Source organism: Anser brachyrhynchus (genome assembly GCF_964034855.1).
Source record: "Anser brachyrhynchus genome assembly, chromosome: 10".
Taxonomy (NCBI): domain Eukaryota; kingdom Metazoa; phylum Chordata; class Aves; order Anseriformes; family Anatidae; genus Anser; species Anser brachyrhynchus.
The window spans coordinates 21,341,766-21,357,602 of NC_137705.1; the positions used below are offsets into that span (position 1 = coordinate 21,341,766).

Consider the following 15,837-nt stretch of genomic DNA (forward strand, 5'->3'; position numbering starts at 1 on the left):
AAGGCAGTGTCACTGAGTGTTTGAAGACAACTGACACCAGCACCAGGCTTGCTTTATGACCTTTTAAAAATACTTTGAGCTGGAGGTGCCAAATGATAAAGTGAAATTAATACAAATCCTATTTCAAGGTATCAAACACTGATTGTGCTCATACCCATTACTCTTCTGTCCCTTAAACCCAAAGCCCATCCCCGATCCTACCTGAGGCTCTAAAGTGATGGTTTCATAGTTTCAAGTAACTCAAACTTATTGTAGGTGTCAGCTTGAGCAGAGCATGGCTAAGGACTGGGGTGAGAAAGGTGCTGTGGGGCAGCAGTCAGCCTCTCACCTGCTGGCTGGCAAGCACCGGCTGCGACTGCCCCAGCTGCAAGGAAGCAACGGTGGTCGGCTGTACCACAGGGAACGTCATCGCTGGCTCCTGGTAGTGCTGGGGTCGCTGGGGCACGACCGCAGGTGGAGCCTGAACCACAGGCAGGGCAGGCTGCAAGCAAGGAGAGCACAGCGTTAGGGAAAAGAACAGCCCTCATGCTAAAAGTCTCTGCAACTGTTAGGGATACACACGCCGGCAAATAGTCTACTCAATACTTGGTTCAAAACAGAGGAAAAAGACATAATGTGAAGCTGTTATGCAAGGAACAGAAAGTTTGTTAATCTAAAAACATGGAAAAAAGCTGTCATTCCAAAGGCCAATGAGACAACCACACTGCATTGCATTTCTTTCTGGAAGCAAGCATGCAAGCTAGTAAAACCACTGACAGCACATACACGATGATGGAGAACATAACAACAACAAGCCACTAAGTAGGTACAACAATATCCTCACAAAGACTTTTGTAATTTCATAAAGAATCTTGATCTTCGAAATTACGAGTTAATTTACTTGAAATTAAGGCCAAGAAAATGAACAGAGAAGTGAAAAAAATAAAACAACCAGTGGAAGTAAAAACAACAACAACAAAAAAGAAATGCAGATAAGGCTTGTAAAACAGCAGTTCTCTAAAACTTCAACTCCAAGTAGGTAAATATGTTGAAAATAAACAGTATGTCAGACTGATATTTAAAAGTCTAAAACAAAAAAACAACTACAGCTCCAGCTATGTGCCGATACGTTATCTTGGTAAATAACCTCCTAGAAAAATACACTGATACTTATTCTTTCTTGGAAAATGGAAGAATTTGAGTCAGACTTGAAATTCCCAAGAAACACAGAAGACAAACTCTGGAACATTTTATCTATGATACTGCAGAAAGAAAAAAATATATGGAAAACTCACTAAAAACCAAAGAGCTATTTCGCTCATGAATAAAGTTATTATCCTTTCAAAACCTTAATCAAGAAAAAGTAATGCATTTAAGGTTCAAATCAGAGATATATCAATGGAAACAATGAGTCTGCTCTAAAACAGCATTCTGCACAGCTCAATTTAATAAAAAATATTTTAAGATGTGCCTTTTGAGTGCTACATTAAATTAGTTCTTCATGCAAACAAGAAATGAGGAAGAATGCATCCCTGCAGAAGTATGCACAGAGGAATGGTGGTTTCCACAGTGGAGGGCGCTGGCTACAGGTTTTTCCTTCAGGTAAATGGAGCCATGTTTCAGTGCATTCACAAAATACAGTTCACAATTTCTTGCAGGCATTTTGGAAAATATAAGGTAAAACCAGGGAAAGTGAAGCACTTCCAAAATACGTTGGGTAAATCTGGATCAAGCAGGAAAACCATTGGTCCTGGATTTCATTTTTCTTCTGTTAAATCAAATAGCACGAAACAAAAAGTTAACCTACCACATCATTACTGTCATTTTTACTAGGCAGGCTGCTTCCACCGCTCCAGGTAGCTGCAATCACCCCATTGTTCTCTGCCAGTGGTGTTTTGCCAGAGCAAACTTCACAACAGGGCTGGAACAGTCCAGGCATGTTGACTTCTCCACAATCAGAGGATTCACAAGGCAGAGTACTTTCCGCAACTCTTGCAGATCTCATGGGAGAACTGGTCTTCTGGCTAATTATGTACTGTAAAGATTCACGTAACAAAGGCAGGTCTAAACTCCTGCCACACGGCCTGCTTATTTGGGGAAGAGGTTGTGACACTGAGTTGTCTGGAAGTTGGCTGCACAGGAGTGAGCACATTCAGCAGGCATTAGAACTTTTGACATATTTTGGTCTTTGCCAGGCTGAAATAAATAAGCTAGGCATGCCTGACAAGACTGCTTAAAGAACCCTACCTCAGCAGGGTTTACTGAGAACCCCATTGCCATTGGGGGTGATGTGCCATTGGGGGTGATGTGCCTGCTTCCCCTTCTCTAGTCTGCAGGGCTGTGTTCCCCTCTCTGAATTCTTGGGGAAGGGACATCGCATCTGGAGTCAAACCCATGACCGAATCACTGTGGCGACGAGAAGCACACGGAGCATTGCCTGTCACGTGCAACAGGTGCAGGCTGCGACAGGAACATGGTGTTGCTGCAGTTTCTGAAGGACATACCACACTTATGGCGCACCTCTCGCTGGAATCACCTCAAGATTTATGTTCACTCACATGTGTTTGTTCTTGCACCAGTAGTTCCATTAGCTGCTTTTGGTCAAGGTCATAACAGTATGAAAGTGGGAACAAGTGTGAATGTCTGACTGGGCTTCCAGTCCTTGATTTTGGAGCCTCAATAATGGAAGTAGTTTGCCATCTCTCTGCAATATTAAATCCAAACCCAGAGCCACAACAGCAGTGAATGGATGTTTGACCCTTGTCACAATGGGGAGAAACTCATACCCAAGAAGCTCTTGAACAAGTGAGAAAACAACGTGTGGCTATATTGACAGTAAACAAAACCAAACAAAACAGTTCTCAAATCTAGGCATGACTTTAAAACTAGTATTTCCAAAGCTGTTACTGTAGCTCAGTGAAAACAGATTGATGAGAAGCTCTTTAACTGAAAAAAAAAAATGACAGCTGCCAGTGAAGCATGTCTTAAGAATGGCGAAATGAACTACAAGTACATGATCTACTTAATGCATGGTTTAGATCAAGTAAAAACACAGACTAAGCAAGTCACCATTGGTAGAAACAAGTGAGGACTATATAAAGCAAGCCCTGGAATTCATTCCTACTGACAGCAGTGTATAAATTGAGTCCTTAAATATAATCTAGGCTACAGAACAGTTCTGAAAAGCTTTAGACTTACCCCTGAGGGCTGCTGGTAGTGCCCCAGCTGCTGAAGGCTATGGGGCAAGGCCTGGCTCTCACTTAGTGGTGGGCTATACACCCGTTGAATAGCCGGAGGTACTGAATCGGGCAGAGATGAGTAGATGACGCTTTGCTGGCTGCTCTGGGAATCTGAATAAACAGTGGACCCCTGACCACTGTCAAATGTGCTGTCAGCTGAAAGAAGAATAGTTTTTGTATTACAGGTTCAGCAACTCCAAGTGTTCACATAATGATTTCAGAGCAAGGTCAACATTGGTTTGTATAATTTACACTTTACTAACCTAGCCCTTTCCGTTATATAAATAAATTATACAACACAAATGTTATTTTCTACAAAAGGCAAACGCTGCTCCTTCTAAGCCAAAAATCAAGAGTAATCCCCATGGATTTCTGTCTACAACGATATCTTAGGCACATCGATATTTCCTTTAAAGGGCGCAAGGTTGACATTAAGAATTGCAGATGTTTATGGATTTTGTACAATGAAAAGACAGGAAACCCCAATCATAATGTTCATAGCAGGTCATGGAGTCCTGGAGTTAGTTCTTCTAGGGATGCACTAATTTTAATGTCTTTGTGAATTAGTAGTATTGAAAAATCACAAAATTCTTCAAACTATATGTTTTGTATTAGTTCAAATAATAACCAACTTGAGCAATACCTCAAGATGATGAATGGATAGCAAAATAATTCAATTGGATTAGGGGAAAACATACAATGAAGAAATCACAGAAAAATGTATTATGGATTTTTTGATTGATGTGTGTGACACAAAGTAAAGCAGCATCATTTAAGCAAGTCTGCAAAAAGAGGCCCTGCATCACAAAGCTGCAGGGTTAGGGCTGCACTGGCTATAAACAGACTAAGCAGTGGTACAAGAACAGATCCTACAGGAATTACAACTGAAATGCATCCTAATTTTGTTATTTGTAAGTGGAAAGCTTTAAGCTACCTGTATTTAAATCAAAATCACATAATGAAATAAAACAGCTACCTCAGTCCAGCTTTGTGGCAATTGAAGAGGACAACTCAGAGCTCTGTCAGTGTTTCTCATGCTAAGCCCAACTAATGTGCAGAATTGCATAACTGTGGTATTGGGCAAGTGTAGTATCTTTTGTTGAACAAAAATAAATCTTATAACTGTGCAACTGAGTATTACTATTTTTAAGATGTCTTTTCATGGCTTTTGAAGCCATATCTATCCAGTTTCTCTTGTTTTTTTCCTACTGCTTTTTCATTTGAGAAATGGCAAGAGACAACCAAGACTGTAGCTATAAGTAACCAAAAGGCAAATGGATTGTAACAGAAATTTAAAACCCAAACTGAAAGAGAACTGTTACCAAAAAGTTTACATCCTTTTTTTCCCCGACACTTTGCATCTTCTATTTTTCCATATTCTGAGTAGGTTTTTACTTATTTAGATTTTAAATAACAAATAGCTTTAATAGTGTCAGTGATAAAATTTCTTCTCTGTATTCATAAACTCATCTCCCTACTATTTTTCGCAAAATTAAACTCACCTCTCTATTTAGCTCGTTTACAAAAAGAGTCAGCATGGCCCTACTATAAGAAGGCAGAGATTTCTGCACCATACACACTTTCATTTTATTACAAACAATTATTCAGAACCTCAAAGGAACAAAACAAGAGCATGAAAGAAAATGTTGAAAGACATCCGATAGCAAGTTGTCAAGTAATATCAAATATTGATTAAGAGTTGAGGAGCAGGAAATAAACCAGGGGTGTCCTATTTTGCATCAAATTCTGCCAACTCGTGACCAACAGAACCACGGGAAGCATGAGCAGTGTCATTGTACCATTGGAAACAAAGAATTATAATTAGTGTTTCTCAAAGAAATTACCATAAAATAAATACATGATCTAAGAAAATGAAATGACAACAATTTAGCTTCAGAAAAAAAGCTTTGTAAATACTGCAACATTCTTAGATTTATGCAAATATGGCATTTCTCCTATCTTTTGAAGGTTTGTTTTCTTGTAGAGGCGTGCTTGGTTATTTTAGTATTCAGAGCAGACCTCTGTATAGCAATTTATACAATACCTGAATTAAAGTAGCAGCTGTCTCTTTGCTAAAGATAATGTGTCTTTAATTTAAATACACTTGCATAAAAGTCCAGAACAGTAGAACAAAAATATCATGATAATAGCTTAGTAGCAGAATAAGTACATCAGATTTTATCAGAAAAACTGGCTAGAAAAAAATCTTACAAAATTTCAAACCTTCCAAGCTAAAACTATCCAGCAACACTGCCTTCAAGATGTTAAAAACTACAAATACATTAAGATTTTAATAGCAGAGCTTGACTTGCTAAAAAAGGGGACAGACACGGCGTCAAGTTTTTTTAGCTAGCTAAAACCACTACTTCCTCATGCCTTGCTGTTTGCTGGAGATAAGTCTGATGCTGAGAAGTAAAAAGAAACAACAAGCTCTGCAAGCAAGGCAAGGTAGTTCTTTTTCAGAGATAGACCACAATCAGTGTTTGAATTTAAAACAGGAGATGGAAATGCACTTGTCTTGAAATAACCCAGTGATTAGTCATTATTCGTGAATCAACCACCATCTGAATGTAATGAGTTGGCAGATCACTGGCTTGTGGCCATCAGGGCCTGGAGGAATGGAAGCAACTACCTACTCTGGCTCCCACTGCCCCCCAGTGCAGATCCAACTACTTCCTTGCTTCAGATCCATGAGCTCAAAATGAAATAAATAGCCTGGAGGAACAGACAAAGCACCTACATCATGACTTAAGAACCCACAAAATAATTGTCAGCCCACAAGGTTTGATGTTTCTAACAAGTGTGACCAAACCATAGTTATTTCTCACAAAAAAATAGGAAATCTTGAGTTATACCATGTACCATTCAGAGGTAGCTTTTTTTTCTGCTGTAGATCTTTGCACAGTTTCACAAAAACATCACACAAACTATCAAGAGTAACTTGCAAAATGCAAGAAATTACAGGATTTTTTTTTTCATGTCTAGCAGTAGGTATCCTTGCTGTTCTATTTACAAATATATTAGTGTACATTTGTTTTTTGCATTTATTTCTACTGAAGGAGGAGCTATCTCTATACAATGTTTTTTCTTGAAACTTTTTTTTCCTTTCAAAAGGGTTCAAGGCACTTGTGGTCTCTGAGCTAATGTGCAAAAACATGCCTAATGTCTCACTGCTGAGCTCACGTTACTCTTGATTTTTACTGTAGGACATTCATCATCCTGCACACACAAAACTAACGTGAGACTTACATGCAACAGACGTGACGCTGGTGGGCAGGTTTTGCTGAAAGGGGTGCTGGTCTGCCTCGGGCTCCTCCGACTCGGACAGGATATGGTGACCGGTGTGAGAAAGGTATGTGACTTGAACCTGTTGTGCATGTGGGGTCTTCAGCTTCTCCAAGCATTCAGAATCTCGACGTTCCTCTGACTGTATTCTAGGCCAAATTCTCTCTCTTCTCCATAGTATTAATGCTACTCTGTCACGTATTGACTTTGCAACTATCTTGAGATCGTTTTCATGGAAAAATCCAGAGTCAATCTACAGAGGAGGAACAAACTTAGCAAGATCATGTGCACGTAGAGGTGCACACATACAAGTACACACGTATTACTGGAATCTCTTTCTAACAGAAAATATCACTTTGAAAAAAACACATACAATTTCACTCCTCACTAGGAATTCAAGAGCTCGATGGTTTTATGAATTAAACTTCTGTCCCTAGTGCATTTTAAAACAGCAATATTTAGTTTCTAAGACCTGAATATAGATCTGTTTAATTGACCAGTTAATATACAATGATGAGAACAAGCTTAACACAGATGGGTGGTTTTCTTTTTCTTTTTTTTCCTCCAAAGATTAACAAAATAGTCAAAGGAAAAAAAGCGCTTTTGAAATACGTCCTTTGAACTGCAGTAAATCTTATTACCCTTAATCAGAATTTATTGCCTTAACCTTTCTAGCATACACAGTTCCCCCAAGTGCTGTGCTTGATTTCACAGCAAGTCATGAAAGAAAACGTGTTAACAGAGTTTAGCCTCAAATTAACTTCTCTTAAAAGGTGAAGTCAGGGAGTATTGACTGACTTTTTATAAAAGCTTTTGCTTATCATTGAGTCAAATACAGACTGTTCACATCTGACTGAAAAGGGGAGCAAGATTTCTCAGAATTCATTTGCTCAGCAGATAAAGCGGAAAATCTGTCTTTTGCTCTTTGTTTCCATGAATCTCCTTGTCACACTCCTACAAATAGGAGCACAAACGTTAAATCAATAGTGAGCTGCCAGAGGATTGTATGTTAAGATCTGCATCTTCTGAAGGATGCATATTCTACAGATTTGGAAGCATTTATCTACCTGGAGGAAATTTAGAGGTTGTCCTTCTTTGCTCTTGCCCAAACACAAGACAGTTTTACAGCTTGGATTTTTTGATGTTTCAAATAAAGTAGTTACAAAGGAGCTTAAAATACAGCTGCAAATGGATGCTGGTATTTTCCAGTGCCAACGCCCTCAGACCTTACTGACATTCCTGAACTGCTGATCCAGCAAACGCTAACAACGGGAGCAAGTTACTATAGAGATGAACCACACAGGTCCAGAGAACCTTGTATGGTATTAACCGAGGTTGCCAGCAGATTCTTCTTTGCAAAGCCTAATGGGAAGGCACTAAAAACCTGGCGTATTAGCAAGTTTCTAAACAATTCTTATGCCTACATCTCTACTCAGAGAACGGTTAACATTTAATGAAGACATGCTATTTTACCGTACAACTGGCTGTGAAACAGGTTGCAAACCCAGCAGAACATTTCAAGTTCTTTTTGCCCATGCCATTTGGACAGTTTAGAATGCCTGACAACTGAAAACCCCATCGATAATGATAAATAATTTCCTGTACTCAAAAGATCTCCTGTGTTATTCTCTTCCACAGCATATAAATCAACACAAACTGATGAAAACACATGGCTGTGGTGTTTCATAAATCATTAGGGCTAGAAAATGACATTTAGGAATGATTGGCCACCCAACAACCTCAAGTTTGTAAGTATTTTACATGCACCCGGGTAATTGTTAATGTAATCGTAAAATGCAGGCTTTAAATTTGGGAAAGGGTACTGTATCACAGTAGTTTGGGAGTGATCTTTGAAATATACTTTATACGAGAAGTACTTCCCGATTAAAAATAAATATCACAACTATAAGCCTGGTACACTACAGAACTTCGAATCTCCAAATGTTTCCATAAATATTTAAATATAAATGTAAGATATAACAATAATTCACTGGACTAGAGCAACTTCAAAATTAAGTTCTGTAACAATAAACTACTGGAAAAATATTGGATCTATTGCAAACTAGTGACAAGATGACAGAGAAGCCTGATTTTCTCATTGATTTTTGGATACATGGTGATAAGCCCAAGCATAGTAAGGTAACATTACCAAAATGACTGCCTCCTAAGCAGAACAGGAATGGTGATGACAACATCATTAAATAGGATCCCTTGAGATTTAGGGTATAATAATAGAAACATATTTGCATGCACAAGAACATTCAGACCCTTGACTAAGGGCTTACTGGTTCTGTTTCCACGATTTTAGAAAACTTAAACAACTACAGTAAAGACATCTTTAAAATATGAATTCAAGGATTATGCATTGAAACTTGAACACAAAATAGTTTTTTCTAACAAAAAAACACAAGTCATGAAGATACAATTAAACTTTTTGTTAAAAAATATCCAAAGTGTACTCCTAACTCTTTGCAGTTGGCTTGAATCTAGCTCCCTATTTATGTTTAGTGATAGAGTGACTGAGCAGATTCCTCCTCATCTATATTCCTCCTAAGTAACACTGATAGAAAAAACAAAGTGCTTTGAAAAATTCCGTGCAGAATATTTTTGATTGATCTTTTGAACTCTTCTAATTTATTTCAAGCTGCTGTCTGAAATTAATCAGATTCCAAACAAATTTAAAGACATGCAACAGCTAACAGAAATTAGCAGAAGACTTTTCAAAATTCAAGAACAGAAGATACCTCCTTGGTCCCTAAGTGACTTGCTATTTTGAAATGCCATTTTAAGTATCTGATTCCATATTCAGTAAACGTCTTTTTCAGTTATTAGTTCTTCCCCATTTACCCTTTCTTCTAGCATTCACTCTAAAAAAGCAATGCAAACTGCTTAAACAATATCTAGAATGGTTTAAATGGAAGTTACTTTACCAGACTTGCTCCTGCTGTCCTTTGAGATTTATGCACTAATTACATATATATTTTTGTCAGGAGAAGTTTATTTTACCATTTCTTGTGCAACATCATCAGGAGTTTCCTTCTCCAGATCAAAAGTAAACTCAATGGCTCCATTATCTTTGGGTTTTCCTTTCAGTTTCTTAGGATCTTCTACCCAGAGTCTTAAGGCAATAGAGGATTTCCTACCATGGTCTTCTTCTGCAAGTTCCACTCTTACCCCAGTATCTTCAGCAAAAAAGGCATGGCTTAATAAATCTTTAATTTCATATCTGCAATGGATATAAAGAATATTCAAATACTTCAAGTATTAAGCACTTTCAAAGAACTTTGTGACAAGAAATTTGTATTAGAGGCAAAAACATTTACAGTCTTTTGGTGCTTATCCAAAACAACTTGTGTTACTAGCATAAAGAGGTAGTATTTCTGGTGTTACTGAGGATTGCTGAAAAAATGGCATTGCCTATTTCACAAAGCTTCAGCAATATTCATACACCATAAACATACTCAGAAATTGAGATTATAGCCTTGTTCAACTTTCCTCAAGTATCTGACCTTAGTGAGTTCTAAAATGAGGTTCTCTCTAGATAGTCATCTAAGGTTCCTAGGGCCTGTATTTCTTAGAGTTAAGATATATATAGAGACCAGTATAAGAAGATTAGGTTTTTAAAACCTAAGCTGGAAACAGGCCGCAATTTATCTTCATATACAGATTGATCTAAAGGGATGTTAGTCAATCCTCTACCGCATTCAGTCAGAACCAACCTGCACCACACTTGATGCTCCAGTCAGAACCTCCTGACTGAGATCCTATGGCTAGCTATGCCACTCATCCACAATTATGTTTTTTAACATTACTCTTTAAAAGTCAGAGAGACACAGCAATGAAGTTTATTCTATTATCCCGACAGCAAAGTAGGCAATCGTTTATATTTTTATTTCCATTCTGTATTTTTCCTGCACAGAGGAAACCCAGAGGCTAGAACAGAAATCCACAGTCTCGAAATTTCTGCATACACATTATTTAATACAAAACTTGCTTATTTGAAACAAACCTTTCTTCCTTATTTTTGCAAATGCACTCCCCAATTATCTCCTTAATTTCAGGATCAGTAACTTTCTCAAAGCTTGCTGGCTTTATACCCTAAAAGGGTAGGAAAAAAACAAGTTAGTCTGAAAAAGAATGACATTTTAGCTCTTCAGTAAGGATGTTTTTATTACACTGTGCAGTCAATTCAACTCTTGGAATAACTAATAAAGTTGATTGTCTACATTTAAAACTAAATTGAAGATTTAGAGCTATCATATTTCTAAGTACTGTTGCAGTTTAGGCTCATTAGTTTGTACATGAACTCAGTCATACACTATGCAAATCTCCTTTTTCTTTACTAACACTTGCAAACCTTTCTTTTGCATCCTGTGGACTCTGAAGTCCTTATTCAAGAAACAGCCTTAACTCTCAAAACACTAAAACAAATAAAAATAATTGTGTTTTTCTTCAGATAGCCAGTTGCAGGAATGGGTCAAATATACCTTCGACGACCCACCAACTATTCCAGATTCCTGTTTCCCACAAATCTTTTGCTTTTCTATGCTCCCCAGTACTCTCAAGAGCTCCCCCTCCCCACTTCAAACCAACCCAAAACCAAGTAGGGCAGAGAAAGAATGTGCCCAACAGCTCTGTGTTGCTCTTGCATTCCCCAAGCACATTGCTAGAATCTTATTGGGAATGAGTGAAAGGGCAGGCGTAACCTATAAACTGACATGAAGTTAACTTTTTTCCCCCTGGAAATGCTGGTCACTTCTAGACGTGGAACATCTAACCCATGAACACGGTCTTCCAAGGACAAAAGCCAACTACTGTTGACCGCAGAATAAAACTTACAGAAGCAGAATCTCATTCCCCATGTTCTGGCTCTACACAGATGCAACAGGAACAATTTGAAATTTCTCTCAGGTTAAGAAGGGTTGTTTTAAGAAGATGGAGTGGATTAGAATAAACACACACACTTCTAGGGTAGTCAAAGTTCACCTCTCCCTACTCTCTAGTATTTCAGGGTGAATATCTTAACATGATCCTCCTCAAGGTATAGAGACCCTTAATTAAACAAACGAACAAACACATACACACCTTACCAACATAAAGAGAGACTGTAGAAGAAGTAGTATGCAAGTACTCAAACTAAATAACAGTTTATATCTCATATCTCTGTACATGTAATCAAAATGTACTATAACAATAATTACCAGGAAGATCTGGGAAGTTAGCAGACATGTCTAGCTGCCAAGACTGACAAGTTTTCCTTTTGTGAGGTTGCAGAGAGCAAAAGAGGGAGGTTCACTCTGGATTTGGCAAAAGCAGCCATTCCCAGTGAGGCCACCCCACCATGCTCCTTGTCAGCTGAGGCAGGAGGAACTAACAGACAGCCACCATCGGTAATGCTGTTGACTTACTTCCATTCAGTTCAGCACAAGGTTTCCTGTGAATGCTTTTCATGTACATATTCAGCTATAGATAACAGTATTAACACAGGAAGTTTTCCCTTTTGTGATGTTCAGCTTAATTTAGGAACAAAAAGTCATCCTTGAAAAAATACATATACCTACTAAAACAAGGTGTGTATGGACAAAAATTCAGAGACATGTATTTTTAAATAGGTTTTGCAGTTAGACTCTGTTATTTAAGGAAACTAATACTTACAATAAAATCAATAAGCAGAACAAAAAAAGGAAACATGATTTCCTTTATCTTATAATAGTAACAAAACAACAACAACAAAACAGAATCTGATTAAGCACATAATTGAATGGGAGTTAGCCATTTAACTCCAGTCAAACCCTTTTAAAAGTTTCATTCTGAAAGAACAGTAGTAATAATCATACAGTGGCAGATAAGGATGCCTGAGGTCCTGAAAAGTGGACTTTTGGCTCACCTAACACTGTCTTTTATTAAAAAGAACTATCCCTCACTGAATTTGGTCTTGAATAAATTTCATGGATGAAATTCAATGAGGGCTGGCATCTCCCTGAGAATTTCTGAGTATTCCAAATGACATCATACTTTTACCTTTTTAACAATATTCTGTTGCCATTTAGGCCTTAGATTTGACTTTAAGCTTGGATTTACTTATTTTAATTTCAAGACATGGAGTGATCAACCTAAGATTCAAAAGAGTAAAATATGTAATTCATAGGTTTTGAAAGAAAACCACGGATGAGTCACACAAACTCAGCTTCATACTTTGGCCTAGGCACAGAGCTACTGAGATCAAAAAACATTCAGAACAAAACAGAATAGTCCATACATGTGATGGGCTCACTGCAACCAGCTAAAAATAATTATTTGAATAAGCAAAACTAAATCTTGCTTACAAAACAAGGGTTCAGTTACTGTACATTAGTAAATTGTGTCAAAACAATAGGGGAAGTCTAGTCGACCAAAGCCCAGACTTGTCTAAAATAAGCAAAAGCACACCACAGTGTACGAAAATTGTTTCATAAAAGGGCTCCTGTACGTGACTAGAAATGAATGAAAACAAAGTACCAGAAGACATTTTTAGCACTAATCTCTAAAATTCTTTACTAAAGCCAACACGATCTTTTATTTTGAAAGCAGCACATTTCTAGCTCCCCTTATGACAATAACCTTGGGAAAAAAATAAGTCAATGTAAAATGACTATGAAATCATCATCCTTGAACTGGTTTTCTTCCCTTGTATATCACAGGGTCATTACAATCTCACCTCAGAATAACAGCCTTTGAGGAAACAATGCCACGCTGACAAGGGATATGCTTTTCAGATCTGCAATGCTGTCTCCCAGTGTTTCAGGTCAGATTGGTATCACGATTCTTTCTCTATAGTTTTAGGAAATGTATATCACTGTTTCCATGCTAAGCACCAAATATTTGGGGCCCTCAGACTGAATAGGTAGATAAAGCTACAGGAGGGTGTCTTGTTCTCAGATGGGGAGGAGTTTAAAGAAATCTTTGCAAATTCACAATAAAAAACAATAGGACATATTTAAATATATTTTCAGACACTTCACTTTGCTATAGAAAATTATGGAATTCTAAGAAAACCTTAAAACATAACCCTTGAGGCAGCTTCCACCCCCCACTACTTGAGGAGCTTTCACCTTCCTAGAGGAACATACTGCTCCAATATCTGTGTGCTCACATAAACCTGCCAATTTCTTCTTATAATTGCAGAGTGCCTCACGAGTATTTTGACATAAACTGAGCATATGAAGTAGAAACAGCTTAAGGTATATCACTATACCTCTTGATTTAATTTTCTTTTCAGAATTCATAAATATCCTTCGTTTAAGTGGTCTGATGAACTCTGACACGGCTGGGATGGAGCAGGGCAGGACACCTTGGGCACCAAGGAATTAGGTTTGCCTCAAAATGTTTCTTTTGACAGATCCCTGATGACTGACCCTGATTTTTGACAGTGCAAATCCCTTTCATAAAAATAGCATCTCCTACAAACACCATTTTACTTTCCACATCCGAACATCTATTGTATTAATCTACTAAACACCTAGGCTATGAATAGATCACCAAAACAAACAAGGATAGCATATATCCTTGTGAAGTACCAAACAGAACTGCTTTCCCAAAGTGTTTTCTCAATGCCCAGATGCTACAGAATGCTTTAGCTTCTTACTCTTCATTAAAATCTCCAAGGCCACCTCATTGTAATGCCGCAAATCCTCCCTACAGCACTGTGCCCTGATGCTTACAAGCCTCCTGACAATGGAGGGGGTTTATGTGAAACACAGGTTTCTATTTGGAATCAAAGGATCCATCTCATTCATTTATTCAAAAGCCATCTGTCTTTCCTGAGCATTCCCAAGGAAACATGGCAACAAAATTCAAAGTATATTGGCTAAGGAATTATCCACGGCAGTATGAAAACTGTACAACTCTCTCAAATAGAAGTAAATTTAACACCACTACATCCAAAATAGAGGGTTAATTAGTTGACAGGAGATGTACAGGGATAATTTCATACAAATTCTTTATGAAAAAAAATCAAACACCACCAATAACAAAAAACACATGAAACCCTGTATTAAATAACGAAAGAACACCTCAGTCCAAGAACAAATCCCCACCACTCCTTCAAGAATCTCCTCACCTTCGTTCTAAAAAGGATTAGATTTGAAAGGCAATACACTACACTCTGGTATAAGATAGTTGAGTCTGCAGACAGGTACACGTAAGACGTTAAAGTTTTCACCTCTGCGTTAGGGGGAAAAAACATGAAACTCATTTTTCAGAGTTCTGAGAATACCTGCTTGTCACTTTTCCATCAGCAGAGCGCTCTTTTGAAACAGTAAGTCATGATGCTTTATGAAACGCACAACTTATGCCAGACGAGTCAATGGTAAGTCTGACCCACGTCAGGCAGTAACTTTTCTAAGGGCTTTCCTTGCACCCAGAAGGTGTCCTCCTAGACTAGATACATTCTTCTTTGAACTCCGGATCCACCTTCTGCTTGAGCATACAGTACAGTGTGCTACCTAGAATCATGTAGTTCCTGGAAGGCAAAAAAACATTTCCTCCGAAAAAGCTGAAACCACGTTTTCAACTGAAATTCCACTCTACCACACTCCTCCGAAGTCAGTAAGGTGAAAATAAAGTTCTCAGTTCTGTCAGGATTTTGTTCCAGGACATTCACCAGCGAGATCACTGTTTGCAATTATAAACTCATCTCTACTTCACTCCAGAACGTTACTCAATCCTAATGCTCATCTAAGAAGATTATCTGCAGATCTAAGACGATATCTGAAATACACCAGTCAATGCAATGACATTGATAACACTTTGTCTGCTGTGGCTGTGCTACAGCTATACAATTTATCCTATCTATACAAACAATATATAACCTGCAAATGCAGTTATATGAAAATTTATATGAAAAATTTAACATGATAAACAACATGAAAATTTAACATGCTAAGCAGAACTCTATAGACACATGGGTTGTTTTAAAGCATGAGTTTGTGCAACTAAAGCCAACAAGGTAGCCATGAACCCCCTGTGGGCACAGTTGGTCTGCAGTGAATTCTGCAGTGCATCGTTAAGAAAACATTGGTCTGGAGTTGCATGGGAAGGCCACAGACTCTGATGGTTCATCACTAAATATGCCTATTGTCTACATTAAAATCTCTTGGCAGAATGATTAAACACAAAAAAAACTGAGTAAGAAAAAACATCAAGTTATGCATGAAAAATGAGATTATGGCATCAGAATGAAGATGACTGCAAATATGCTGACAAGGAAATCACTCCAAAGTTAACTGCAGTAAATGTGGCTTTGACCTGTTGCTTGAAAAAACAGGTTACTTATGTTCTCTTATATTATCACATA

At 37.9% G+C, this 15,837-nt stretch overlaps 1 protein-coding gene across 13 annotated transcripts in view; it reads right to left on the bottom strand.

Annotated features, from left to right (window-relative positions):
* WNK2 (WNK lysine deficient protein kinase 2) overlaps nt 1-15,837 on the bottom strand; it is a 179,158-nt gene that overhangs the window by 44,502 nt on the left and 118,819 nt on the right. For all 13 annotated transcript variants that reach the window (XM_080606492.1, XM_080606495.1, XM_080606484.1 and 10 more), the window contains 5 exons: nt 10,513-10,601; nt 9,510-9,729; nt 6,468-6,756; nt 3,178-3,374; nt 329-481 (listed from right to left, as the gene is read on the bottom strand). In XM_080606492.1, the coding sequence (XP_080462618.1) occupies nt 329-481; nt 3,178-3,374; nt 6,468-6,756; nt 9,510-9,729; nt 10,513-10,601 (948 nt within the window). The remainder of the gene's footprint in view (nt 1-328; nt 482-3,177; nt 3,375-6,467; nt 6,757-9,509; nt 9,730-10,512; nt 10,602-15,837) is intronic.